Source organism: Mastigoproctus giganteus, chromosome 1 (assembly GCF_048544385.1).
Source record: "Mastigoproctus giganteus isolate SK-2022 chromosome 1, ASM4854438v1, whole genome shotgun sequence".
Classification (NCBI taxonomy): domain Eukaryota; kingdom Metazoa; phylum Arthropoda; class Arachnida; order Uropygi; family Thelyphonidae; genus Mastigoproctus; species Mastigoproctus giganteus.
This window is the reverse complement of record NC_143575.1, coordinates 184,073,780-184,101,278: the sequence shown is the minus strand read 5'-3', so window position 1 is coordinate 184,101,278 and position 27,499 is coordinate 184,073,780. Positions and strand designations below refer to the sequence as shown.

General features: G+C 37.4%; 1 protein-coding gene across 1 annotated transcript in view; it reads left to right on the top strand.

Moving 5' to 3' along the window:
- Orc3 (origin recognition complex subunit 3) overlaps nt 1-27,499 on the top strand; it is a 381,867-nt gene that overhangs the window by 57,013 nt on the left and 297,355 nt on the right. The window contains exons 3-4 of the mRNA XM_090390090.1: nt 673-758; nt 26,711-26,828. Of these exons, the coding sequence (XP_090246216.1) occupies nt 673-758; nt 26,711-26,828 (204 nt within the window). The remainder of the gene's footprint in view (nt 1-672; nt 759-26,710; nt 26,829-27,499) is intronic.

Here is a 27,499-nt window from a genome sequence, read left to right as displayed (position 1 = left end):
CAATAATGGAAATAGGTAATTATTATTAATTAAAAATTAATAATAACACTGGAGTTTTATATAACCTAAAAAAAATAATATGGTCGGGATTAATATGTACATTATTGTATTATTATTTGTCCGGTCCATTAAATCCGAAATCCTTTGTATTGGGGTCCATTAAATCGAGGGTTTACTGTATCTAATATGTACATATTTTTTCAAAATTTTTTAGAAGGATTTGTAAACATAATAAGCAGAAATATATATGCATGTGCAAGCTTCATGGTCTTTTTAACCGAAAAATGGATTGGACTAATAGATTCACATCTATATTTTTTGACTAATATGCTTTTTTTTAATTTTCAGAAGAATTAATAATTTATGATTTTTGAAAGTAACAATAAGGGGAAAAAAAATTCCGTGGACAATTCAAAAGCACCCAAAAGTTTTATCCAGAAATTAAAAAATATATTGGGACCTGTTGGATGCCAATATATTTTTATATGTTGCACAACCATTTGTATAATGTTTTGCACAGCAGTCACTGGGTTAACCCACAAAAAAGTAATCAGCTCTTTTTGTAAGTTATTTCCCAAAATTAGATATATATATATCAAAGTATCTTATACTTAAATTAGATTTTTTAGTGGTGTATGTGTGTGCATATATATATAAAGTTTTAATTTTTAGCTGCAGAAGATATAAATGACAACTGGTCATCAGAGCGACATCAGCTGTATCGAGAACTCTGGGAAACAGCGGAATGTGAAATAAAAGTATTTTCCAATTATATTTGATTGCTTTATTAAATTATGATGATCAGTTTCAAATAAGCAAAACAACATGATTATAATGATTTTTCTCATATTTTAAGTTATATGCATTTTTTTTTTTTTAACAACTCTTCAATTTATATTTTATTTTATTTACAAAACTGATTCATTTTGATTTTATGCAAACTTTTTCACTGTGTCTATTGGTTGGTGAATTGGTTATAGTGATCATATATAGTGATCATATTTGCAAATTGAATTTTGATTCTAATAAACAGTGATTCTAATAAGTGAAAATTGATGAATATTATCCACAGGCTATAAAAATAAAGATATATAGCACAAATTTACACATTATTACCAAAAGTTTATTACCAATTAAATGATATGTGAAAATCTGAAGAATATTAACCACAGGTTAGCAAAATAAAAATAAAATTTATACTTACGTACATAGTTTAAATGCAACACTTTGTAATATGATTATAATTTAAAATAGTCACTTATTTTAGATTGCTTTAAATTATCACTACAAAGTCTATTTATAGATTTTGCAATATTATATAACATTCTATATTTATGATCACTTGCACCAGTTTCTTCCAGTGCTATCCTGAGGATGGCTGTAGCTTCACAAGTTTGTTGTTTTGTAGCTGGAATTCGTTCGGGTTCATTTTCCTCCTCCTTGGCGAAATTATCAGTAATAAATTGATAATTTCTTCATCTGTTAAATGCAATTTCTTCATCTGTTAAAGCTGTATTATCTTGTAGATCACCATCTATGTCCACCTAGTTATTAAACTCCTGTTCACCCTTGTCTTCAGTCTTTTCAACGTGATCAATATTGTGACTTAGTTGACCCTCATGAGTAATTAATCCATCATGAGTAATTTTTTGAAACAGTTGCTAATGTGGGTTTTGGAAATTTCATTCCAGACACTTGTCATATGAAGTGCATCTAGAACATTTATCTGCTTTGTGATATCAGATAATATTCCCAAACTATCATCTATAGGCTGGATGATTCTTTTCCTCATATCTGTTATATAAAAGGTAATTCTGCCCAGACACGATAGGAGGGAGTATATGATAAGAGCCCTGTCGATCAATTCGGCCCTGGAAAGATTGTGCAAGGCTCAAGGGGTAGAATTTTTTTCAGCCTGGTCTGTACTTGTTAACAGGAGAGACTGCTTCTACAGGGATGGGATACACTTAAATAGAAAGGGTGCAAGAATATTTGCTGATGCTGTCGAGGCAGTGTTAGGTGGGTCGGAAAACTGCTAGTTTGGGGTGGGATACAAGGACTAATAGATTAACAGGAGCCGCTGGCAGAGGTGAAAGTGATTCTTGCACTGCTTCTATTGAAATGAGCAGCAGCCTGGAAAACAAGATGCAGGATATTTCAGAGACTGCTGTGAGTCATCACGGAACAAGTAAACACATGGGTTGTATTAGGGCAGCTAAGAATAAGAACAGGTGCATGTATACTTGCATGTACACCAATGCTAGGAGTTTGGTAAATAAATTTGATGAATTTGAGGTATTGCACAAAACATCAAAGGCAGATATTGTTGGGATATCAGAGATGTGGTGTCACACAGATATAAGGAATGCAGAACTGAAATTTGGGGAATACAATGTGTATAGAAAGGATAGACAGGGGAGGAGGGGTTATGCTATTAGTTAAGAAACACATAAAATCTAAGGAAGTGAAGCCAGTCGACATCGCTGGACAGTGCAGTGTCGAGTCAGTTTGGTGTGACATAAACATTGGGAGATCAAAATTGAGAGTAGGAGTGTGCTATAGGCCTAATGACTCTGATGAGTATAATAAGAAACTGTACAGGGAAATAGAGTGGGCCAGTAAATCAGAGAGTCTTATAATGGGGGATTTTAATTTCCCAGATATTGACTGGAATTTGGGCGCTGGTCACTCACACACTAGCAAGGCTTTTGTGGATTTATTGGATGATTGTTTTCTATATCAGCATGTTCGGGAGGCAACTAGAGGGAGTAATACTCTTGATTTGATTATCAGTAGTGATTCTTCATGCATTAAGAATCTGCAGATAAATGACCCACTAAGTGGCAGTGATCACAGTTTGCTGAAGTGGGATTTACTCAAAGAGGTAACTACCATTAGGGGTAAAGGGAAGGGTTATTGCTTTCGTAAAGGCGACTACGACAGACTGAGGCAGTATTTAAATTCTATACAGTGGGACCAACTGATGATGTTACCAACAGCAAATTCAAAATGGGAAGCATTCAAAGAACTTATCTTGGAAGCTACTAGGCTTTACATACCAACTAAGAAATATTGTTCAAGGTTTAGGCCTAAATGGATGTCAGATGAACTAATGAGACATACGGCAGAGAAGCAAAATGCATGGGATACATACAAATTAACACGTGACACAGAAGCCTATGATAGATACAAATTGATCTGTAACCAAGTTACAAAGGAGGTTAGGCAGGCGAAGGCAGATTACGAGAAATCTTTGGCAAGGGATGCAAAGAAAAACAGCAAAGAGTTCTTTACTTATGTAAACTCTAGAAGGAAGGGGATGAATCAGATTGGTCCACTTGATATCGATGGGTCAACTGTTGATGATCCTGCTCAGGTAGCTGACAAACTAAATGAATATTTTGCATCGACATTCACACATGAGGAGTTATTCAGCGAGGGGAATGCCAGAGGTGTATTGAACTCTGGCAGTAAGCTAGAGAATCTTGTAATAACTGAGAGTAAAGTGGAGGAGAAATTGTTGAAGATAAACACAAGAAAGGCACCTAGGGTGGATTGGATCTATCCAGTTATATTAAAGGAGGCAGCAAAGGAAGTAAGCAAACCCTTAGCCATAATTATGAGAGCTTCCTTGGACTCAGGAGAGGTACCCATAGACTGGAGATGTGCAAATGTGACCCCAATTCACAAAGGAGGATCAAAGGCTGACACAAGTAATTATAGACCTCTGAGTTTAACGTCTGTTCCCGGAAAATTAATGGAGGCACTGGTTAAAGAAGCACTGCAGGATCATCTAGACAAGAATTCAGTTATAGCTCGGACACAGCATGGTTTTGTTAAGGGGAAGTCTTGCCTGACCAATTTGATTGGATACTATGATGCAGTCACAAAAGAACTGGATGCAGGGAATAACTTTGATATTATATACTTGGATCTTAGAAAGGCTTTTGATACTGTTGCACATGGAAGACTGCTGCACAAATTGGAGCAGTGTGGCATTGGAGGCAAATTGCTGTTATGGATAAAGGGGTGGTTGAGGGGGAGAAGACAGAGAGTGGTAATCAAAGGACACTGCTCATCGTGGACTAATGTTATTAGTGGAGTCCCTCAGGGTTCAGTATTGGGTCCATTATTGTTTTCTGTATTTATAAATGATATTGATGATGGTATATCAAGCTTAATGTCCAAGTTTGCAGACATTACGAAGGTTGGCAGGGTTGTCAAGGACACTACTACACTATGCTGCTGCAACAGGATCTGGAAAGGTTTAGCAGATGGGCTGAGAGGTGGCAAATGAAGTTTAACATTGACAAATGTAAAGTACTACATATGGGAAACAGCAACCCCAGAGCAACGTATCAACTCTGTGGTACTACACTGACAGTGGTAGAGAATGAAAGGGACCTGGGGGGTGGTTGTGCAGGCAGATATGAAGTTCTCTGAGCAGTGCAGATGGGCTGCAAGAGTAGGTCGTGTATTGTCAATGATATATAGGAATTTTTCTAGCAGGGATAAGTAGGTGATTATTCCCTTGTATAAGGCAATGGTCAGGCCACACCTAGAGTACTGTATACAGGCCTGGAGGCCTCATTTCAAGAAGGATGTAGAGATGCTGGAATGAGTACAGAGAAGGGCAACAAGATTAGTGAATGGAACAAAGCCGTTCTCTTATGAAGAAAGGCTTAAGTTTTGCAAATTACAGTGTCTGGAGACTAGGCACCAGCGAGGTGATCTGATAGAGGTGTATAAAGCCTTAAATGGTTTGAGCATGCTCAATGCTGATGGGATTCTTCCTCTTGCCGAATAATCACCTGAGAGGGCATAAATTCAAATTGAGGAAAGACAGATGTAGGATAGACGTGTGGAAATTTGCCTTTAGCCAGCAGGTGGTTGGTTGGTGGAACAGACTTCCATCCCTTGTCGTGGAAGTTGATAGCCTAAATAAGTTTAAGGCTCGTCTGGACAGGTATTTTGAACGAACAGAGGGGTGAAGTGGAAGTGATTATTTTTTATTTATTTTTATTTATTTATTTTTTTTTTTGGCTGATGCTGCATAAGCTTGCTTTCTTGCATCAAATGCCTCTACTAATGCTAAAGGTCTTAAAGGTTTTTATTATTTCCTGGTCGAGACTGAATCATTGATGTGGTTTTTGAAGGTATAAAAACTAATTCAGTGTTTTTGGATATATTGGGTAGTTGTCCAAAACCAATGCAATTTTTTTGTTTTTCTTATCCAATTGCAAATCCCATTTTCGAAGATAATCTTCAAATAAAGGAGCTGTCATCCAAGTGTTGGCACTATTGGCATATATTCAACAGGCAGCTGTTTTACTCCTTTAAGACAACTAGACAATTTACTCTTGCCTATAACTAACAGCTTTATCTTGATTGTTCCTGTCATTGTTGCATGTAGATGCAGAGGAATTCTTAAAAATCATACAATGGTCTGGGGTAGCCCTGTAGTACAACCCTGATTCATCTGTATTAAAAATGTCTTCAGGATTATAAGTGCTTAACACGCTTGCCAAGAGGTTTTTAACCAGTTGTCAGCTACAGAACCATTGGAATCCTGTTTTTCTCTGTGAAATTTCTTGTAAACAATATCATGCCTCTCCTTCCAGCTTTTCAGCAAAATCTGTTTGTTGCCTTAAACTCTTCATGTAGTTTTTCAGTAAAATCATTAGCTTTTTGAATAAGAATGCCACAATTGAATGGTGCAATAAATGAGCTGGCCTTTTAGAACCAAACAGAGCGTCATCTACCGTTTGGCATTTCTTTCATGCTTTCTTTTTATGGTTTCATTAATCACATTAGTGTTTAATGTGTGACATGATTTTAATAATTTTTATAAAGATGACTGAGGCACTCCTAATTTTACTTCTGCTTCTCTTTGAGGCATATTGCTTAAGTTTAATTTGTCGTATGTTTCTATAATTCATAACTTATCTTTTACACTCAAATTCACTCTCTGTTTACTGACAATTTTCTTTTTTTTCTTTTTTTTTTTTGGGGAATAAAATTTAAAACAGTAAAAATGATAAGCGGCAATCAATAACAAAGTCACGGCATGCATAATAATATGACATGTGCAAGTGACATATGGAGTAAAATGTTTACGAAGTTTAAATATAGGAATGAAGAGCAGATTCTACACATTCCATCATAATAACATCAAAACATACAGAATTCTAGCTATCGGTATTATTGCAAATGTAACAAGATCGAATTTAACAGATTGTACAAACAAAAAAGTCAAATAAACCAAAAACTGCAAATTGTTTTTATAGTTTTATGGTTGTGACCTCTAGAAATGTGCTTTAGAAAAATATCACAGGTGTTCAAAATTGATTCTTATAACTGAAGTTGTGATTCTAATAAATGGTGATGAAAGTGTAGTGCATTTTATTGATTTGAATTGGTTCTTTGAAATTTGATTTTATAAAGCAGCTGAATCTAATAACCAGTGATCACAATAACTGGCACTTACTCTAGATAAAGAATATCTAACTTAATACTTCTGAAAACTCAGCTGGTGTGGGAAGTGTTTTATTTATTTTTTGTTGATGCTGCTTCCTTGCTTCATTAAGCTTGTTTTCTTGCATCATTTGCTACTACTGATACTAATGAGCATATTATGTGTTTGGGGACCAGTAGGGTTTAAACTCATAAGTAAATACTGTCTTTGGCTGCCAGTAAGTCCACAGTTGACTAGATCTATTTCCAAAGTAATACAGCCTCTGCTACAAGTGTGTTAAATACTTGTAGTTTTACTACTTCATTGAATTGGATCAGCACACAATTAACTTGGCAGTACAAAATAAGCAGAAATGTACTAATATTATTTTCTTTTAAATTTTAAAACCAATGGAAAGTGTAAACAGCTATTAAACCATTTATCTGGGCACCCTGAAACCTGGATGTTTTTGAAAATAACACAATTTAACAAATTTTAACTTTTGTTAATGTGTATGGATTAAGCTACCAAATCTGCAGTTGATTTTGATTATGGTAGACTTTCTGCTCTCACTGAAGACAATGCCAAGTACTTAGGACTTAGGCTTTGGCTTATGTTCAGTATAAATACAAAGAACTTCTGAGTGCTTTTAAGTTAAGTTCTCCTACAAATCATGATTATGTCATGTGTTACTCATGTCCTCTTTGAGAAGCAAAGTGGGTATAAGTAATGCGCTTACCTTTAGCAGGACACGATATAGCCATAGGAATGCCCTTGTGTGTGTTTTTTGGAAAAAAAAAAAAAAAGCACAGAGAGCGAGAGGTTAAGCACAAATTTAGCATTCTGATGGGCTTATATGGGGGCTTGAAGAACAGGGTTTGATGCCCTCAATGGATTAAAAGACTGGGACACCTCAAGCACTCATTTGCCCACCCCAACACTTAAGCTCACGTTCCAGCATTAGACAACAACATCCTCCACAGAGTGATCCTTGGTTCCACAGGAAGTAGCTATAGTTGGTGACTCAGTCATCAAGGAAATCGGAAATATATTGTGCAAAAAGTACAGGTGGAATAACACCATGGTATGTCTTCCTACTAAAGTTTTTGTTTTGCTCTACACATCTGTACTAATGATATTAAAAGAGATATGAGGATATGACTAGCAAGTACAGGGCAGTGTTGACAAAAAATAATAAGTTAGAATTGAAATTGAATGTAATGCCTTCTACCATGTCTATCCAGGAAGGATAGGAGGAGGTACATGTGATGACAGCTTTTTCAATCAGTTTGGCTTTGAAGAGAATATGCAAGGCTCATGGGGGCAGAAGTTTTCTCAGCATGATCTGTGCTTATTAACAGGAGAGACCGTTTTTACAGGGATGGGATATCCTTAAATATTGCTTCTATTGGAACATGCATCAGCCTGGAAAGCAAAGTGAGAGATTTAAAAGGCTGCTGGGAGTTATTATGGAACAAGCAAATACATGGGCAGTGTTAAGGTTACTAAGCATAAAAACTGGTACGTGTATACATGTGTGTAAAGTAATGCTAGGAGCATTAAATAATTTTAATAATTTTGAAGTACTGGTCAATTTATCAAATGAAGACTTTGTGAGATATGAGATGTAGTGTCATTCAGATATAAGGGATTCAGAATTTGAATACGGAGAGTACAATGTGCACAGAAAGGACAAACAGGACAGGAGAGGGTAGTTATGTTCTTAGTTAAGATGTACATAAAATCTAAGCCTCTGCATCCAGTTTGACACAGGTGGCCAGTGCAATGGTGAGTCAGTTTGGTGTGACATAAGCACTGGGAAAATAAATATGATAGTCAAAGCCTAACCACTGCAGTGAATATAAGAACAGTGAATACTGTACAGACATAATACAGAGATCGTAGTAAATCATATAGTCTTTATAATGGGAAATTTTAACTTACTAGATAATGGCTTGACCTTGTGGGTTGGTTACTCACACAGTAACAAGAATTTATTGGATGACTCTTTACTACATCAGCATGTTAGAGAGGGAATGAGAGATAGCAGTACTCTTGAACTGATTATCAGCAGTGACACTTCATGTTTTAAGAATCTGCGTATAAAAGACCCACTTGGTGGCAGTGAACATGGTGTTGTAGGATTTATTTAAAGATGCAACTACTGTTAGAGGCAAGGTGAAGAGCTTTTGCTTTCATAAAAGTGACTACAGTGGCCTCAGACAATTTTTAAATTCTGTGCAGTGTAACCAACTGGTAATTTACAAACAGAAAATTCTAAATGGGAAGCATTCAGAGACATAATCATAGAAGCATAATCATACCAATTAAGAGATACTATTTAAGGCTTAGATGGATGTCAGATGAACTGATTGAGATTTATGGCAGAGAAGAAAAATGCATGGAATACACATAAATTATAAGGTGATAGGAAGAAGCCTATAGTAGTTATGCACTACTTTGCAATCAAGTCACAAAGGAGGTTAAGTAAGATAAGGCAGATTATGAGAATTCTCTGGCAAAGAATACAAAGATAAATAGCAATGACTTCTTTACTTATATAAAGTTATATAAACACTAGGAGAAGGAGGAGGATGAATCACATTGGTCCCATTAGATATGAATGGTTTAACATTTGCTACCTTAACACATATAAGCATAAAACAGCACTAGGAGTGGTGCACTGCAGTGCATGTTTGAATTCATAATGTACCTAAGCACTGTGTCTTCAGCATACAAGCTGTCATTCTTTAGTGGTCAGTTAGTGAGTGAGTGCTGTAAAGGTAAATGAAATTAGCAACAATTTAATAGTGGATATGAGATTTGTTCTGATTTACTGCTCAGCACAAAAGTAGATGCTCACTTTTAGCAATGAATTCTAAACTATTAATTTTCAACCTTTATATATGAATTTTTGGAATGCTGGGGATGACAGAATGTTGATTTTTTCCCCCCTACCATTCTGAAAATTATGGCACATTGAATGTTTTCCATCACATTTAGGTGGCAGCAAACATGTTAACTGTTGATGATCCTGCTCAGGTTGCTGACACACGGAATAGGGATTTTGCATTTACATTCACACATGCAGAATTTTTTAGGGATCGGGTTGCCAGAAGTGTATCAAATTCTAACACGCAGCCGAATGATTTTGTGTTAACTGAGGGGGAAGTGGAAAAGAAACTGAAGCTAAATGTAAATAAGGCAGCCGGAACTATGGGAGCCATCCAATTATATATTAGAGAAGCAGCAAATGAGGTAAGCAGGTCTTTGGCCATAATTGTGAGAGCATCCTTGGATTCAAGGGAGGTCCCTATGGACTGAGAAGTGCAGATATACCCGCAGTTCACAAAGGTGGATCAAAGGGTGACATGAGTAATTCCAGATCTGTTGCTTCACTTCTGTTCCAGAGAAAATAGTGGAGCCACTGATTAAAGAAATAATGCTGGACGATCTAGACTTGAATGCAGTTATACAGCAGAAGCATCATGGATCTATTAAAGGGCAATCCTGTGTGACCAATCTGAATAGTTACTATGATGCAGTTACCAAGGAACTGGATGCAAAATATAATTTCGTCATCATATTTAGGGTGCCTCTGTAGCCAGGTGGGCAGGAGCAGCAGTGCGTAGCACACGCTTCTTGATTAGACCAGGATTCGAGCCCGTGACCACCAAAAACGGAGGATGCAAAAAGGTCATGGAATGACCACCGCATATTCCTGGAACAATATGGCCTTAGTTGCTAATGCTCCTAAAAACCAAATAACAAACAAACAAACATCATATTTTAGATTTCATCATATTTAGATTTCAAACATCATATTCATATTTAGATTTGTTGATACTGTTGTGCATAAGATTGCCATACGAGCTTGAGCACTGTGGCATTACATGTTAACAGCATATTGATGCACAGGTGCATCATGAGATTTTTAATCCACTTTGAGGGCAAACCACCCAGCTTTAAGAATCATTTTCTTCCAATTTGATGAAAACAAAATTGGATATTTTGTCAAAGAACCTTTGCCAGCTCCTGAGTAATTCAGACATATTGAGAAGAATCCCCAAAAATGTCAAAAATTATGAATCAAGCTGGACTCTCTGGTCCAGCTTGACTCAGTCTCATAAGACAGAGTGATTATCAATGGGCAGTGCTCTTCTTGGACTAATGTTATTGTGCAGTCTCCCAGTTTCGCTGCTGGTATCATTATTGTTTTCTATATTTATTGATGATATTGATGAAGGGATATCAGGCTTAATGTCTAAGTTTACATATGATATGAAGGTTAGCAAGGTGGTTAATTGCAGTAATCAGGAGTATGCTACTACAAAAAGGTCTAGATAAATTAGGCGGATGAGAAGTGGCAATCAAAGTTTAACATCGATAAATACAAGGTACTTCGTATAAGTAGCCATAATCCCAGATTAATGTACCAACTCTTTGGTACCACAGTCAGGTTAATGGAGAATGAAAAGGATCTGGGGGTGATTATGCAGTCAGGTATGAAGTTCTCTGAGCAGTGGAGGAGGGTGCCAGGACAGCTCATGGGGTTTTGTCAGTGATATACAAGAATTTTGCCATTAGGGATAAGGAGGTGATTAACCCATTGTATAAGCAATAGTTAGGCTCCATCATCCTCATTTTAGAAAGGGTGTGGATCTGTCAGAATGGGTACAGAATATGGCAATGAAGATGGGTGAGGGGAACAGAAGGATGTGCTTACCAGGAAAGGCTTCAGTTCTGCAAATTGCAGCATCTGGAAACTAGGCACCTCTGAGAGATGATCTTAATGAGATGTTTAATGCTTTGAATGGATTGAGTAAGTTCAGTGGCATTGGAATCCTTCCTCGTGCTGAGTCTAAACATGAGGTGTCATGAATTCAAATTGATGAATGATGGGTTATAGGAGAAATGTGTGGAAATTTTCCTTTAGCTAGTGGGCAGTTAATTGTTGGAACAAACTTCCACCTGGTGTTTTAACATTAGGTAATTGAATAAATTCAAGGAAGAACTAAATAAATTGTTTAGAGTGTAGATGGATAGGTTTTATGAGGAGCGTTTTTTTTTTTTTTTTTTTATCTGACTGATGCTGTATAAGCTTAATTTTTACATCATTTACATCTTACTACTGATACCAAATACTGTTATCCACAATTCTGCCAATTTTGCTAATATCACTTTAAATTGTATAGCATCACCCAAATGGTTGAATATGCCATACATTTAAAAATTCGAGACACTGCCCAAACCTTCACACAGAGTATTCGGTGATCAGTTTTCAGTGAGAGAGTAGAAAGCCCCCAGTAATCAAAATTGAATTTTGTGATCTGTAAACTAAAAGATAATTAAAATAACAAGCAAATTGGCATAGTATGCAGTTTTTTGTCTCTTATTTTTTATTTTTATAGTAAGGCACACGAGTTCATGTAAGTTTATTATGCAAATTGAAATAATAACTAAAAGAGAATAAACTTTATTTATTGATAAAACATCATTTCTTATATTAGAAAGAAATATTAAGATAAATTCAGTAAAATAAAAAAATTTTTCCCCTTTTATGTTCAGTTTCTCTTCTATTCAAACATTATTATCTATTGTGGCTGTATCCCATGATCTTGATAGCATTCTTTCATTGTATGTTTATTCTGGTGAAACCTTTCGCCGTGTTTATTACCAACAGCACCTAGCTTATCAGGAAGAAATCCAAGTGTATTTTAAGAGATGTGGCAACCCAAATTTTTATAATTACATAACAGTTGCAACAGTTACAGTTTTCTTCTTTTTCTTTACTGAAAACTCTTGAACTAAGGTTTTAAAAGACTGCCATGTGGTTAATTGAATAGGGTTTAGTTTTTGTGCCAAAGTATTGTTATGGAGTAGTTTTCCAATTGGAGGTTAGCATTAGCATTAGTAGAGGCATTTGATGCAAGAAAGCAAGCTTATGCAGCATCAGCCAAAAAAAAAAAAAAAAAAACCCACTTCACCCCTCTGTTCGTTCAAAATACCTGTCCAGCTGAGCCTTAAACTTATTTAGGCTATCAACCTCCACCACAAGGGATGGCAGTCTGTTCCACCAACCAACCACCCGCTGGCTAAAGGCAAATTTCCGCACGTCTATCCTACATCTGTCTTTCCTCAATTTGAATTTATGCCCTCTCAGGTGATTTTTCTGAGCTAGAGGAAGAATCCCATCAGCATTGAGCAGGCTTAAACCATTCAAGGCTTTATACACCTCTATCAGATCACCTCGCTGGTGCCTAGTCTCCAGACACTGTAATTTGCAAAACTTAAGCCTTTCTTCGTAAGAGCACCCCTTTGTTCCATTCACTAATCTCGTTGCCCTTCTCTGTACTCGTTCCAGCAGTTCTACGTCCTTCTTGAAATGAGGCCTCCAGACCTGTATACAGTACTCTAGGTGTGGCCTGACCATTGCCTTATACAAGGGATTAATCACCTCCTTATCCCTGCTGGAAATATTCCTGTATATCATTGACAATACTCCATGAGTTACTCTTGCAGCCCGTCTGCACTGCTCAGAGAACTTCATATCTGCCTGCACAATCACCCCCAAGTCCCTTTCATTCTCTACCACTGTCAGTGTAGTACCACAGAGTTGATACGTTGCTCTGGGGTTGCTGTTTCCTATATGTAGTACTTTACATTTGTCAATGTTAAACTTCATTTGCCACCTCTCAGCCCATCAGCTCAACCTTTCCAGATCCTGTTGCAGCAGCATAGTGTCAGTAGTGTCCTTGACAACCCTGCCAACCTTTGTATCATCTGCAAACTTGGACATTAAGCTTGATATACCATCATCAATATCATTTATAAATACAGAAAACAATAATGGACCCAACACTGAGCCCTGAGGGTCTCCACTAATAACATTAGTCCACGATGAGCAGTGTCCATTGATTACCACTCTCTGTCTTCTCCCCCTCAACCACCCCTTTATCCATAGCAGCAATTTGCCTCCAATGTCACACTGCTCCAATTTGTGTAGCAGTCTTCCATGTGCAACAGTATCAAAAGCCTTTCTAAGATCCAAGTATATAATATCAAAGCTATTCCCTGCATCCAGTTCTTTTGTGACTGCATCATAGTATCCAATCAAGTTGGTCAGGCAAGACTTCCCCTTAACAAAACCATGCTGTGTCTGAGCTATAACTGAAGTCTTGTCTAAATGATCCTGCAGTGCTTCTTTAACCAGTGCCTCCATTAATTTTCCTGGAACAGAAGTTAAGCTCACAGGTCTATAATTACTTGTGCCAGCCTTTGATCCTCCTTTGTGAATTGGGGTCACATTTGCACATTTCTAGTCTATGGGTACCTCCCCTGAGTCCAAGGAAGCTCTCATAATTATGGCTAAGGGTTTGCTTACTTCCTTTGCTGCCTCCTTTAATATAACTGGATAGATCCCATCCACCCCGGGTGCCTTTCTTGTGTTTATCTTCAACAGTTTCTCCTCCACTTTACTCCCAGTTATTTCAAGATTCTGTAGCTTACAGCTAGAGTTGAATACACCTCTGGCATTCCCCTTGCTGAATAACTCCTCATGTGTGAATGTCGATGCAAAATATTCATTTAGTTTGTTAGCTACCTGAGCAGGATCATCAACAGTTGACCCATCAATATCAAGTGGACCAATCTGATTCATCCCCTTCCTTCTAGAGTTTACATAAGTAAAGAACTCTTTGCTGTTTTTCTTTGCATCCCTTGCCAAGGATTTCTCGTAATCTGCCTTCGCCTGCCTAACCTCCTTTGTAACTTGGTTGCATATCAACTTGTATCTATCATAGGCTTCTGTGTCATGTGTTAATTTGTAAGTATCCCATGCATTTTTCTTCTCTGCCATATGCCTCATTAGTTCATCTGACATCCATTTTGGCCTAAACCTTGAACAATATTTCTTAGTTGGTATGTAAAGCCTAGTAGCTTCCAAGATAAGTTCTTTGAATGCTTCCCATTTTGAATTTGCTGTTGGTAACATCATCAGTTGGTCCCACTGTATAGAATTTAAATACTGTCTCAGTCCATCGTAGTCGCCTTTACGGAAGCAATAACCCTTCCCTTTACCCCTAATGGTAGTTACCACTTTCAGTAAATCCCACTTCAGCACACTGTGATCACTGCCACCTAGTGGTTCATTTATCTGCAGATTCTTAATGCATGAAGAATCACTGCTGATAATCAAATCAAGAGTATTACTCCCTCTAGTTGCGGGCGCCTCCGTAGCCAGGTGGGAAGGAGCAGCAGTGCGTAGCACATGCTTCTTGATTAGACCGGGGTTCGAGCCCGTCACCACCAAATACGGAGTATGCGGAAAGGTCAAGGAATGACCACCGCATATCCCGGAGCAATATGGCCTTAGTTGCTAATGCTCCTAAAAACCAAATAACGAACGAACCCTCTAGTTGCCTCCCGAACGTGCTGATGTAGAAAACAATCATCCAATAAATCCACAAAAGCCCTGCTAGTGTGTGAGTAACCAGCCCCCAAATTCCAGTCAATATCTGGGAAATTAAAATCTCCCATTATAAGACTCTCTGATTTACTGGCCCACTCTATTTCCCTGTACAGTTCCTTATTATACTCATCAGAGTCATTAGGCCTATAGCACACTCCTACTCTCAATTTTGATCTCCCAATGCTTATGTCACACCAAACTGACTCAACACTGCACTGTCCAGCGATGTCGACTGGCTTCACTTCCTTGGTTTTTATGTGTTTCTTAAGTAATAGCATAACCCCTCCCCCCTTCCTATCCTGTCTATCCTTTCTGTAGACGTTGTACTCCCCAAATTGCAGTTCTGCATCCCTTATATCTGTGTGACACCATGTCTCTGATATCCCAACAATATCTGCCTTTGATGTTTTGAGCAATACCTCAAATTCATCAAATTTATTTACTAAACTCCTAGCATTGGTGTACACGCAAGTATACCTGCACCTGTTTCTATTCTTAGCTACCCTAACACAACCCATGTGTTTACTTGTACCGCAATGGCTCCCAGCAGTCTCTGAAATACCATGCATCTTGTTTTTCAGGCTTTTGCTCATTCTAATAGAAGCAGTGCAAGAATCTCTTTCACCTCTGCCAGTGGCTACTGTCAATCTATTGGTCTTTGTCTCCCCCCAAGCTAGCAGTTTTCCGACCCACCTAACACTGCCTCGATAGCATCAGCAAATATTCTTGCACCCTTTCTATTTAAGTGTATCCCATCCCTGTAGAAGCAATCTCTCCTGTTAACAAGTACAGTCCAGGCTGAAAAAAATTCTACCCCTTGAGCCTTGCACAATCTTTCCAGGGCCGAATTGATCGACAAGGCTCTCATCATATACTCCCTCCTATCGTGTCTGGGCAGAATTGCAGACACTTTCAAATTCAACCCTAATTCTCGGCTTTTGTTCAACAGTGACCTGTACTTGTTAAGTAATTCTGCCGGTCTCCTACTCTTAATATTATTAGTGCCAACGTGTACAACTATATCACCTTTTGTGCCCTTAAAAGATGATATTCGCTCTACAACGTCCTCAACCTTTGCCCCTGGCAGACATACCCTGGTCCTGTTCCACCTATCTTTTTTACAAAGCATGTTCCCCGTTTCCCTGACAATAGAGTCACCAACAACTACTAGTTCCTTCGGGACCAGCGCATTCTGCCTTGGGGGTTGTGTCTGTGTCACGCGATGCCCAAGTGCAAGCTCTGGCTTTGATGTGGGCAGCTGAGAGCTTGATGGGCCCCTCAATTTAGTTTCTTCGAGGGCATCCACCCTGTCCTTCAAGCTCTCATATAAGCCCACAAGAACGCCGAGTTGTTGCCTGATATCGATACACTCCTTGCATCGCGCACACACAAAGACATCCCCCTTGGCAGTATCATGTCCCGTACCCGATTGCTCTGCAAACATCAAGCAAACAGTGCATTTTATAAGGCTGTGAGTCAGAGGACAACTGCCCCCCTCAGTTCTGCTCTGAGCCACAGCGCTTCCATTAGTTTGAGCCTTTTGCTTTGCTGCTCTGGTCTGAGTCATGATTCTATTAATTTATTAATTAATTATAATTAATTATGTTATGTTATTAATTATGTTAAATATAATTAATTATATTACAGGTTTAACAAAGTATCTTTCTTTGAGTTTTGAATCACTTGGAAAATTTTCCTTTAAACTGTTAAAAACATCATTCCTTTGTCCACTGCCCTAAGAAAATTTTCCTCAAGCCCAGATTTATATGCAGCATAGGAAGCACCTAACAAAAGCGATGTGAAATGTCTACTATGCTGTATATTTTTTTTTTCCGAAAACAAATTGTTTCTTGCTGGCCAATTGTTGACAACAAATACTGTTGCTTAACTGTCCCATGGCAGAGAAATAGAAGGGGTTGGTAAATCCACCTTGCAGTCCAAGTACAGTCAGTCCTCATATAACACGTGTTTACACTACACGAATTCGATCATACATGATTTATAAATAGGGGAACGATATCTTATATAACACGATTTGCCTTTGTTTACAAGAAATGGCAGTCGAACGCAGAATCACCCCAACCGAATGCAACACTATAGGAATGAAGAGAAGATTTTGAAAATGTATTTATGTTTTTTATATCAGTGAAGGGGAAACACATTTCACCATATTAACGTAAAAACCAACAGAATTCTAGCTATTGGTATAATTGCAAATGCAATTAGATCGAGTTTACTACCAGTTTATAACAGATTCCACTAGCAGAAACGCAACTGGAAATTGTTTTTATTGTTTTATGGTAGTAACCCCTAGAAATGTGCTTTAGTAAAATGTGAGGTGTTAATAGTGTATCTCTGCCTTTACGGTGTTGTTTATTTAGTTGCTACACACGCGCAGCTTTGTTTATGTGTATGAAGCGTGCCTCCTCATTTTGTAATTGTGCTTTATTCCCTAAAAATTAGTAAAATACTTAAAAGGTGTGAAAAGGAAGTGTCCTGGCGAAGACACTGCAGATTCAGAGAGAAAAAAAAAGCAATATCGATAAACAGTGGTAGACTGGGTCAAAAATTCTTACCCGGGAAAATTTGTAGTGGTTCCATACTATGGTTTATGGCCAAAATCACACCAGCCTCTGGCCCATCGGGGTTTCCCCGGTAAGGCTTATGGCCAGTCCGCCTCTGTCGATAGAGAAAAAATATGAAATTGTGAAATGCTTTGAGCGAAATGAAAGACCATGTGATATTGCATGTGCCACAGGCCTAAATGAGGCAATGCTGAGAATTACAAAGAATGCAGAGAAAATAAAAACAACTTTCATAGCAGGAACAACTGAAAGTGTAATTAAAATCCATTAGATTAAGACACAAAGAATTGGAAGAGATAGAATGGCTGCCATCTGTTTGGATAGAAAATCAAACAAAAAACTAAGTTTTCTTACGATAGAAGCAAAAGCATTAGCAATATTTTATTACATAATAGTCATAATAAAACACTTACGTATTTTATTATGATTATTTATTGTGTTTGGTAATGTTTTCGTTACAAATGTGTGTTCAATCTTGGGTGGTCAGCACCTAACCCTATTTTTCCCATAGGGCCTGTTGTTTATATTGCACGATTTTGCATTGCACGAGGGTTTCTAGGAACACAACTATCGTGCTATACGAGGACTGACTGTAATAGCTTGCTGATCTTAAACTCCTACTGTGTGTGTGTGTGTGTGTACAATTTCAATAGCTGCATTGAAATTGTATCCTCATTTTTACCAAATTACTGCATTTGACCATCATGGCTTAGTAATAGTGGTTATATTATATGTGTAATGAAATTTATTTTAATTTGGAAGTTTTCTTTGGCACACATTGCTTGACTGCTTGTTAGATTTGATCCATTTATTCACTGTTTGTCACATGGTTGCTAATTGAGGCTACCTGTTATATGTTGATAGTTCCAAATAGTTCCAAAACTGGTCATAACAGTGCCTTTGAGTTTTTAATGAATAATTGATTCATAAAGGCAGAAAAAACAACACAGAGTAGCAGTCATTTTCTCAAACTGCCGATGATGTTCCATATGTTTGATTGCATTTAGTATTTGGAACATACTCTCATAGGTTTCCATTGTTCCAACAGAATGAATTATTGGTATTCAAGCGTTGTGTGTCTGTTATGTAATAAAAATGCATTTAAGCTTACTTTAGATGAATGAATAGCCTCCGTTCTTCAGGTCTGTGTTCAGATCCCTGAAACCATAAAATGCTGACTGTTTTTTCCCCTCTTTTCAGGTATGAAAATTCTTATACCATCATACTGTTTTTTTTTTTTTGTTGTTGGTTCATCGGCTTCTGTGGCCATATTGCACCTCCCAAGGTTTTTTGCATTTTCTACTCTGATTCAAGCCCGAGGCGGGATTCGAACCCACGACCTTTACATTGCCAGGCAGGCACTTTACACACCCGGCTAGCTCGGTCTGCATCATACTGTTATCCACAGTTCTAATCAACTAGCAAATTCCATTCTTGCAGTCTCAATCCCAAAAGTTCTGCTTGTTGCTTTGATAAATTGAAATTATGTACTCAGTCATGAATGTCACTTTTTTTTCAATTAAGTGTGGTTTTTGTACTTGGGAATGTAACGTCGATTTTCCATTGGGTCCTCTTTTTCATTGGGAATGAGAAGTTCTTTCTAGTTTGTTGGTGGTACAGGAGTAGGATGACCTTCTCCACGTGGAAGTGACTTCATTACAAAAGCATTGTTTAGATCTTCTGTTTTATTTTTGCTGCTTCTCAAATAACCTGACATTTTTGTACAGGAGAAATAGCATTCTACATTATGACTGGTTCATGCTATACCATGCAAGCAGTAAATGACATGCTTTTCTTTTCATCCATTTAGTAAGCTTTATGTAGCATGATATATACAGCATGTATGTGGTGCCAGACTTTTGTCTTTATCTCCTAACTGACTTCCAAAGTAAATATAATAAGCATAATTAACAATTTTTGTTATAAAGTTCCAGTCTAAGTCTAAAGTGTCCATCCATAGAAATCTCCCAATAAATTCACACAGCCATTGTGGTATAGTTTTCCATATTGACCGTCAGAAAACCATTTTATTCATAGAAGAACATAGATAATAGACACAACAGTCACAAATCTGTTATAACTGGTTCTCATAATATATGAGAACCAGTTAACAAGTTCATGCACATTAGTTTTCAGTTGCCTCGCCAGCCAAAACTGATGTGCTGTAGAATTTGTGTTGAGATGTTTGTTTGTTTGTTATTTGGTTTTTAGGAGCATTAGCAACTAAAGCCATATTGCTCCGGGGATATGCAGTGGTCATTCCCTGACCTTTCCGCATCCTCCGTATTTGGTGGTCATGGGCTCGAACCCCGGTCTAATCAAGAAGTGTGTGCTACGCACTGCTGCTCCTGCCCACCTGGCTACGGAGGCACCTGTGTCGAGATGTGAAGTTAATAACAGACTTGATTTTAATAATTATTTCCTTTTGTGTATCTAAAAGCTTATTGACCAGTGTAATTAATTTCAAAATTTCTGGAAAATTATAATCTCAAATCAGCAACCATTTGTGATTTTTCCTGAATGCTACTCCAGATGCTGCCCTTAGTGAAATTGAACACAGTAAATAGTACAAGATGCAGGCTGGTAAATAATCATGAAATGGCAGAAATTGTGAAGGTGGAGCTGATTAGACATGAAATACTGTGAGCAGTAAGACAAGTGCCTTCCATAAATTTCAGAATTTTTGAAGAAAGAATGAGACCTACTTTAAAGAGGCCAGTTAGTATTAGTATTAGCTGTATGTTGTGAGGAAACCCTGGGCTTTTGCTGAATTGGCCAAAAAAAAAAAAAAAAAAAATTAATCTACTTGTTCTACTCCCTCCTCACATAGGTATCTATCCAGAGGAGGTTTGAATTTCTCCAACGACAACAATGGTGAAAAATTCACCCTCATTCATTTTACTTTCACTTCTCAGTCTTATACACCTCAATCAAATCTCTCAAAGTTTTCTAGTTTCCAAGCTCTGCAGCTCACATATTCAAAGGCTTTCCTCATATGGGCACTTTTTTGCCACTCACCAGGCACGGTCTATCTTCGAAAAGGTCGGAAAAGGGACAGCTATCTTTTAAGACAGCTGCCCCCTTTCCGATCATCTCTGAAGTCTTCTAAGTTGTCCTGAAGAAGTTCTGCTTGGAATTGATCATTAACTACTCTAACTGATCTTGATATCATCAGCAAATTTTGACATCATACTCTCTATCCCTTTGTCATTTAAGAGAAAAAAAAAAGTGGTTCCCCATTATTGCTTTCCTGTATCCATTATGCAAAGTTGGGAACCACAGTTCTTACATTAGTCCAATCTGAAGAATAACCATTTAAAACCAATGCAATTTTTTTGTTTTTCTTATCCAATTGCAAATCCCATTTACGAAGATGATCTTCAAATAAAGAAGCTGTCATCCAAAGAAGCATTATTGGCATATTCAACAGGCAGCTGTTTTTACTCCTTTAAAACATTTAGGCGTTTACTCTTGCCTATAACTAACGGCTCCATCTTTATTTTACCCATCATGTTGCACGTTAAAAGAACTGTAATCCTGTCTTTGATCATCTTTCCTGCAGTCACCGATGAATTTTTGAAAATCATGGTCTTGGGTAGCCGTATAGTACAACCCTGTTTTATCTGCATTAAAAATGTCTTCAGGATTATAAGTGATTAACACAGTTTGCCAAGAGGTTTTCAACCGGTTGTCAGCTGCAGAGCCATCGCAATCCTGTTTTTCTCCGTGAAGTTTTTGTAAACAATATCATGCCTTTCCTTCCATCTTGTCAGCCATTCTTCTGTTGCCTTAAACTGTACATGTAGTTTTTCAGCAAAATCATTAGCTTTTTTGAAGAAGAATGCTATGATTGAGACGTATTTTAGCCAATCAGCTTATGCGGCATAAAACCCCCACAACAACAACAAGAAGCTATGATTGATTGGTGTGTTAAACGAGCTGTCCTGTTTGAACCAAACAACAGAGCTTCATCTACTGTTTGGCATTTCCCTTCACACCTTCCTTTTTCTGGTTTTGCTAATCACAGTGTTTAATGTGTGATGTGATTTTAATAATTTTGATAAAGATGACTGAGGCACTCCTCATTTCATTGATGTTTCTCTTTGAGATATATTGCTTAAGTTTAATTTGTAGTATGTTTCTGTAATTCATAACTTTTACATTCAAACTCTTTCTGTTCACTGAATTTTTTTTTTTTTGAGTAGTAAAATTTAAAACAGTAAAATACAAAAAAGCCCAATAAACCGAAAACTGCAAATTGTTTTTATTGTTTTATGGTTGTGACCTCTAGAAATGTGACCTCCAGAAACGTACAGGGTGTCCATAATTAAAGTATCTCTATTCAGATCTCTCTGTAGCTCTAAATAATAAGCAAATTCCACCAAAATTAGTAAGTAAACTATTCAAGGTATGGGGAGAAGGATTCCGTGAAAAAAAAAATTAGTTCCAAAATCTGTCGATAGGGGATAATATGGTACTGTATGAGGAAAGACATGACAAAGTACCAACAAATAAATAACTAAGACAAACTTTAATGAAATTACAAATTTATTTGTGCTCTTTGCAAAAAAAACAGAAAAAACTGAACTAAACTGCCAGAGGAAATGGTTTCACAGCTCCAAATTCACTCACAGTTTATGATATCGCTGATGGTGGAGTTGGTTTTCAATGTGATTACCATTGTTCTGGATCAGAACAGCTGAGCACAGTGTGCTCGACTGCAGAATGCAACATCTCTGGAGTAATGTTCCGCACATGCTGTGTTATGTTGTCCTTTAAGACAGCCAGGTTAGGGACACTTCCTTGACAGACATTGGGCTTGAGGTGACCCCACAGTCAAAAATCACACAGTGTAAGGTCAGGTGAACGTGGTGGCCATGCAATGGGAAACAAATGACTAATGACTCTTTCTACAATAAAGTGATGCCAGAGAAGCTCCTCCTCCTCCTCCTCATATCGCACTGGTCGTGTGATATGAGGAAGAGGAGCCCCATCTTGCATAAAAATTGTCTCGTCCAGGCATCCGCTTTGCTGCATTTGAGGAATAATAAAACTGCTCAGCATGTGATGATATCTTTGTGCTGTAACGGAACAGGTGGCTGCTCCTGCTGGGTGCAATTCCTCGAAAAAGTATGGCCCTAGGATGAAATTTGAAGTCACACCAAGGCAGCAGATGGTGATTTTCGGCGAGTGCAATGGGATTTGCTGAATAGCATGTGGTGCTTCTGAAGCCCATATTCGGCAGTTTTGAGTGTTGACAGTCTCATCGAGATAAAAATGGGCCCCATCTCCCCAAAGAATGTTCCCTTGTCAGGCATCATCCACTTCCATTCTGGCCAAAAATGTTAGAGCAAATGCCATTCATTTTTCAGGATCATCTCTTTGCAACTGCTGCTGGCGACTGATTTTGTATGGATAATAGTGGATTAGTTTCCGAAGAATTTTTCTCACAGTGCAATATGGTACATCCAGTTGCCTTGCTACTCCCCGTGCGCTGCTACTAGTTCCAGCAGCTGTGTCCATGGATCGGTTGACGATAGCTGTTGCAACTTCCTCTGCTACCTGAGGTAAAACAGGCTTCCTTCCTCTTCCAGGCTTAACAACAAAGGACCCAGTTTCCTCAAATTTTTTTAATCATCCTTCTAACTGCCGCCGCTGATAAAGGACCTTGACGTAAGTTCTTACAGCGTCTAAATGCATTGCATTCATTAACGTAGAAAAACTTTACAATTAAAGCACAATCAAGCAGAGTGAGAAGAATTGTTAACAGTAAACTTACGGAATATGCTTGCGATGTTTGTGTTGTGCTTTTATAGCTCTCTGTTGTTTGGAAAATTAAATTAACTCAGATTTATGCATTTTCTGCTCTCTTAGATGTCTTATTTTTTAGTTTGGATTTAAAACTTTAGTGCAATTCAGTTTCTTTCTGTTTTTTTTGCAGAGCACAAATAAAAATTTGTAATTTCATTAAGGTTTGTCTTATTTATTTGTTGGTACTTTGTCATGTCTTTCCTCTTGTACAGCGCCATATCATCCCCTATTGGCAGATTTTGGAACTAATTTTTTTTTTTTCAAGGGATCCTTCTCCCCATGCCTTGAATAGTTTACTTAATAATTTTGGTGACATTCTGCTTATTACTTAGAGCTACTGAGAGCTCTGAATAGGGATACTTTAATTATGGCCACCCTGTACTTTAGAAAAATGTCACAAAGGCATTCAAAATTGATATCTTATAACCAAAGATATGCTTCTAATAAATGATGAAAGTCCAGTGCATTTTATTAATTTGAATCAGTTCTTTGAAATTTGATTCTGTAAAGTGACTGATTCTAATAACCAGTGATTGCTATAACCGGCACTTACTGTACGTATTATAACAACAATCAATCACTTAATGCTATGATATCATTGTCTGTCATGCCTACCTGACAATTAATATACCGTTCTCGACTTCTAATGTTGCTACTGATAACACGCACTGTCTGTTTACTGAGAATGCAAGGAGAAACTGTGTAGCAGCAAACTAGTTTGTCTGCTAAGTTTCCTGTAGTTTGCCGTGGTTCTCATGTTGGCTTTCTTTACCTTCGGCACGCTTTGCTCTCAGTTCAAGACGTTAATGAACATCTAGCAAAGTATGTGAAAATTCCTGACAGTTGACAAAGCAAAAATAACATGTTTGAATTTTTGAAATTATCAACAGCATTGTTCTAAAAGAAATGATTGAGGAAATAGCTTTAGCAGATTTTCATACATTAACAGTTGATGAACGCACAGAGATATCTGTCAACAAATGCCTCAAACTGGTTCTAATTTAGGTGTAAAAATTCTGTTGTATTTAAAACTTATTTTGATGAAATAGTGCAGCTTCATGCATATAATTCATTTTCTGTTGTTTTCGCAATCAAGAAGTTTTACTTTAACCATAATTTTGACCTGCATAAAATGGTGATGTTTACATCTGATGGTGGATCAGTGATCATCATTAGTGCACCTTTTGTGCATTACCAGTTGACTGTGTCAGGCTGTGATTTGAAGATATAAGAAATTCTCAGCCATCAGTATATAAGAAATACTCAGCAATCATTCATTTTTAAGATTATAAAAGTAGAGAAAAGTCCTCTATTGTGCAGTTGGGTTTGCCACTTTTTGCTTGTTTGGAGAAGTTTGGATCCCATCAAAGACTGGAGGAATTCTAAAAGCACTCTTCAATTTGGGCTTTAGGTAGTTAGTTAATTTGAGGTGGAAAGAGTTGTTTTCCCTCGTGAGTTGTTCTGAGTTTTTAAGCCTAAACTTGTAAATCTGTCTGTAAATAATGCAAACATAATGCTTACACTGGTGTTCAAAGAAAATGCATCACCCCTTAAAATTGTAATTGTCATCTGAATAACGTAAGTATATGGCAATATTTCATACAGATTGCATCAGGTAAGATTGATATGCATAGGTGATGCCGTAATATTGCATCATCTGTTGCTTTCAGGTATGTAAGCACACTGCAACAGTTGCACTCATTCCTTGCTTGTATCAGGATGGCGAGTTACGTGCAGTTTACGCCACAAAGAAAGAGTGCTATTGTTGCTTTATGTAGGAAGGATGTTCTTCCCGTCATATTGCTTATAGAGTGTCTTGTAATCAGTCAACAGTGAGTAGATTTCTTTCCAAACTCAAGAATACTGGTTCTGCTAATAGAAAAAAAGGAACCGAACGCAAACGAGTCTCTACGCCAAAACAGGACTCCGTTTTGAAGCACTTATGCCTTAAAAACTGTAAAGCTTTTTCATCTGAGCTGAAAAGATAATGGGAAGAACACACAGGAGTGGTAGCAAGTGCAGTAACAGTCAGAAGACATCTCTTCAAAAATGGACTTGTAGCCCGTCATCCTACGAAGAAGCCCCTCCTCACACAAAAAATGAAAAAGGCCTGATTAATTTGGTGTAAGGATCATGTCAAATGGACCCCAGAGCAGTGGAAGTCAGTTATTTTCTCGAATGAGAAGAAATTCAACCTGCATGGCTCTGATGGGAGACAAACGATTCGCCGTAGACGTGGTGAAGAATACTATCCAGACTGTATGGTGTCTACAGTGAAATTCCCTACCAGCTAAATGATATGGTGGTGCATTTCGTATCGCAGAGTAGGTCACCTGCAGTTTACAAAAGGTTCTGTAAGTGGTAATGGATACCTGGCTATATTGGAAGGCAAATTGTTGCCAACCATTAGAGACCATTTCAACCTGCCAAGTAACTGCATCTTTCAGAACAATTCTGCTCCTTGTCGTCAGGCGAAAAGTGTATTAGGCACTTCTTGTAGTTATTTTAGCTTAATTTCTGCATTAGAGGTTTGACAGTAATGTGCTTACATTTGTTACAAGTGAAAAAATGGTTGGAAGAATGGTCCATTACAACTCTTAGCTGGCCAGGAAACAGCCCAACCTGAATCCTATAGAGAATTGTTGGCATTGTGTGGAATCTGCAGTTGCCAGAAAGAAACCAAAAACCCTTTGTGAACTTCAGGAAGCCATAATGCGTGTTTGAGAATCACGAACTATCAGTTAATTATCTCCAGAAATTGATCTTGTCAACCTCGACGGTGTGCTGCTGCTGTCATCAGGGCCAGAGGCGGTTCAACTAAATATTAGTTTGCACCTGGTGAACTTATCATTTTGTTTTCCATTTAAAATGATAAATTGAGGGCTTCTGATAACATTTTAGCTATAATTGTCATGTTTACCAAAACTGTTGTATAAAGGTTGCAAATGCTCATTTTGGAATATTTTGAGAGCACCTGTCAAATATTACTTAGCTTTGTCTTAACTATTAATAAATATCTTTTGTTTATATTTCTATTTGTGATGCTCGTCATTAATGTAACATACCATCGCGAAAAAGGGTTAGAAATGTGAAATTCCTAGGTGATGCACTTTCTTTGAACACCAGCGTATACAGACTGGAGCAGTGTCGCTGGTCTAAGATGCTAAAGCTCCATAAAAAAAAAACGTAAAAATAATTACAATAATAAAGAATAATCGATCACTGTCCTTCGTGATACACAATTTTTGACTGTCAGAGCATATAGCAATCAACTGTTTTTATTCATTATTACTGCTTTCTTAGGTTCTTGCTTAAAAACATTACCCTGTATAATAAAATGTGCATTAGTTATTTGAAGACAGTTTTTATATATCTTTAAAATATTGTTAGAAAATTCAGGAACATGCACATCAGGAAGCTGTGGATAGAGTTGTGAGATTTGTGAAAGAGTCTCAGATGCATGCATTAGGTGTATTGAAGCAGATCTCTACTGCAGCTTTAATTATGGGTACGTAGCTTTCCTAAGGTATTTTATGTTGCTTATTAATTTTTTTATACAGAGTTATTAAACTTTCTGTTCTTTTATTCATCTCTCTCTAATAAAATTTCTTCTTTTATAATAATGCAATATAAAAAATAGCATTTTAAAGTTGTTAACATCTGAAAATTACCTTGATTAATTCTCTTGCCATTTAGGCTTTTATAGAATCATAGAAATCTTGTCTTTTTTTTTTTTGTTCTTCTTATAAGATAAAGGTCATTTTATGAAGCTCTCACAAGAAGCATTTTAAATTTGTGCTGTTGTATTTTACTATCTGTGAACTTTTGAAAGACAGAAAAAAACAGACTAAAAATTGGTGCCTGAAACAACATGCTTCAGAGGCTCAACACATACTAAGAACCATGGCTTTAGCCTTGTGTTTCTCAACTGCTGAGTATGGCAGCCTTGTCTGGATGAGACTGTCATGCAAAAATATTAGATCCTCCCTTACTAAAGCAGATTTGCAGACTAGTGATAGAATACCCCAAACTGATGCCATTTAATGACCTTTACATATTGGTAAGTACTCCCCATCCCTCTCTTAAAAGAAATGTTAACAGCATGAAAGAAAAAAACAAACATCTGCTTGATCCCTGGTATCCATTGTAAAGCCAGCTGCCCACCTCCCCATGATCTGT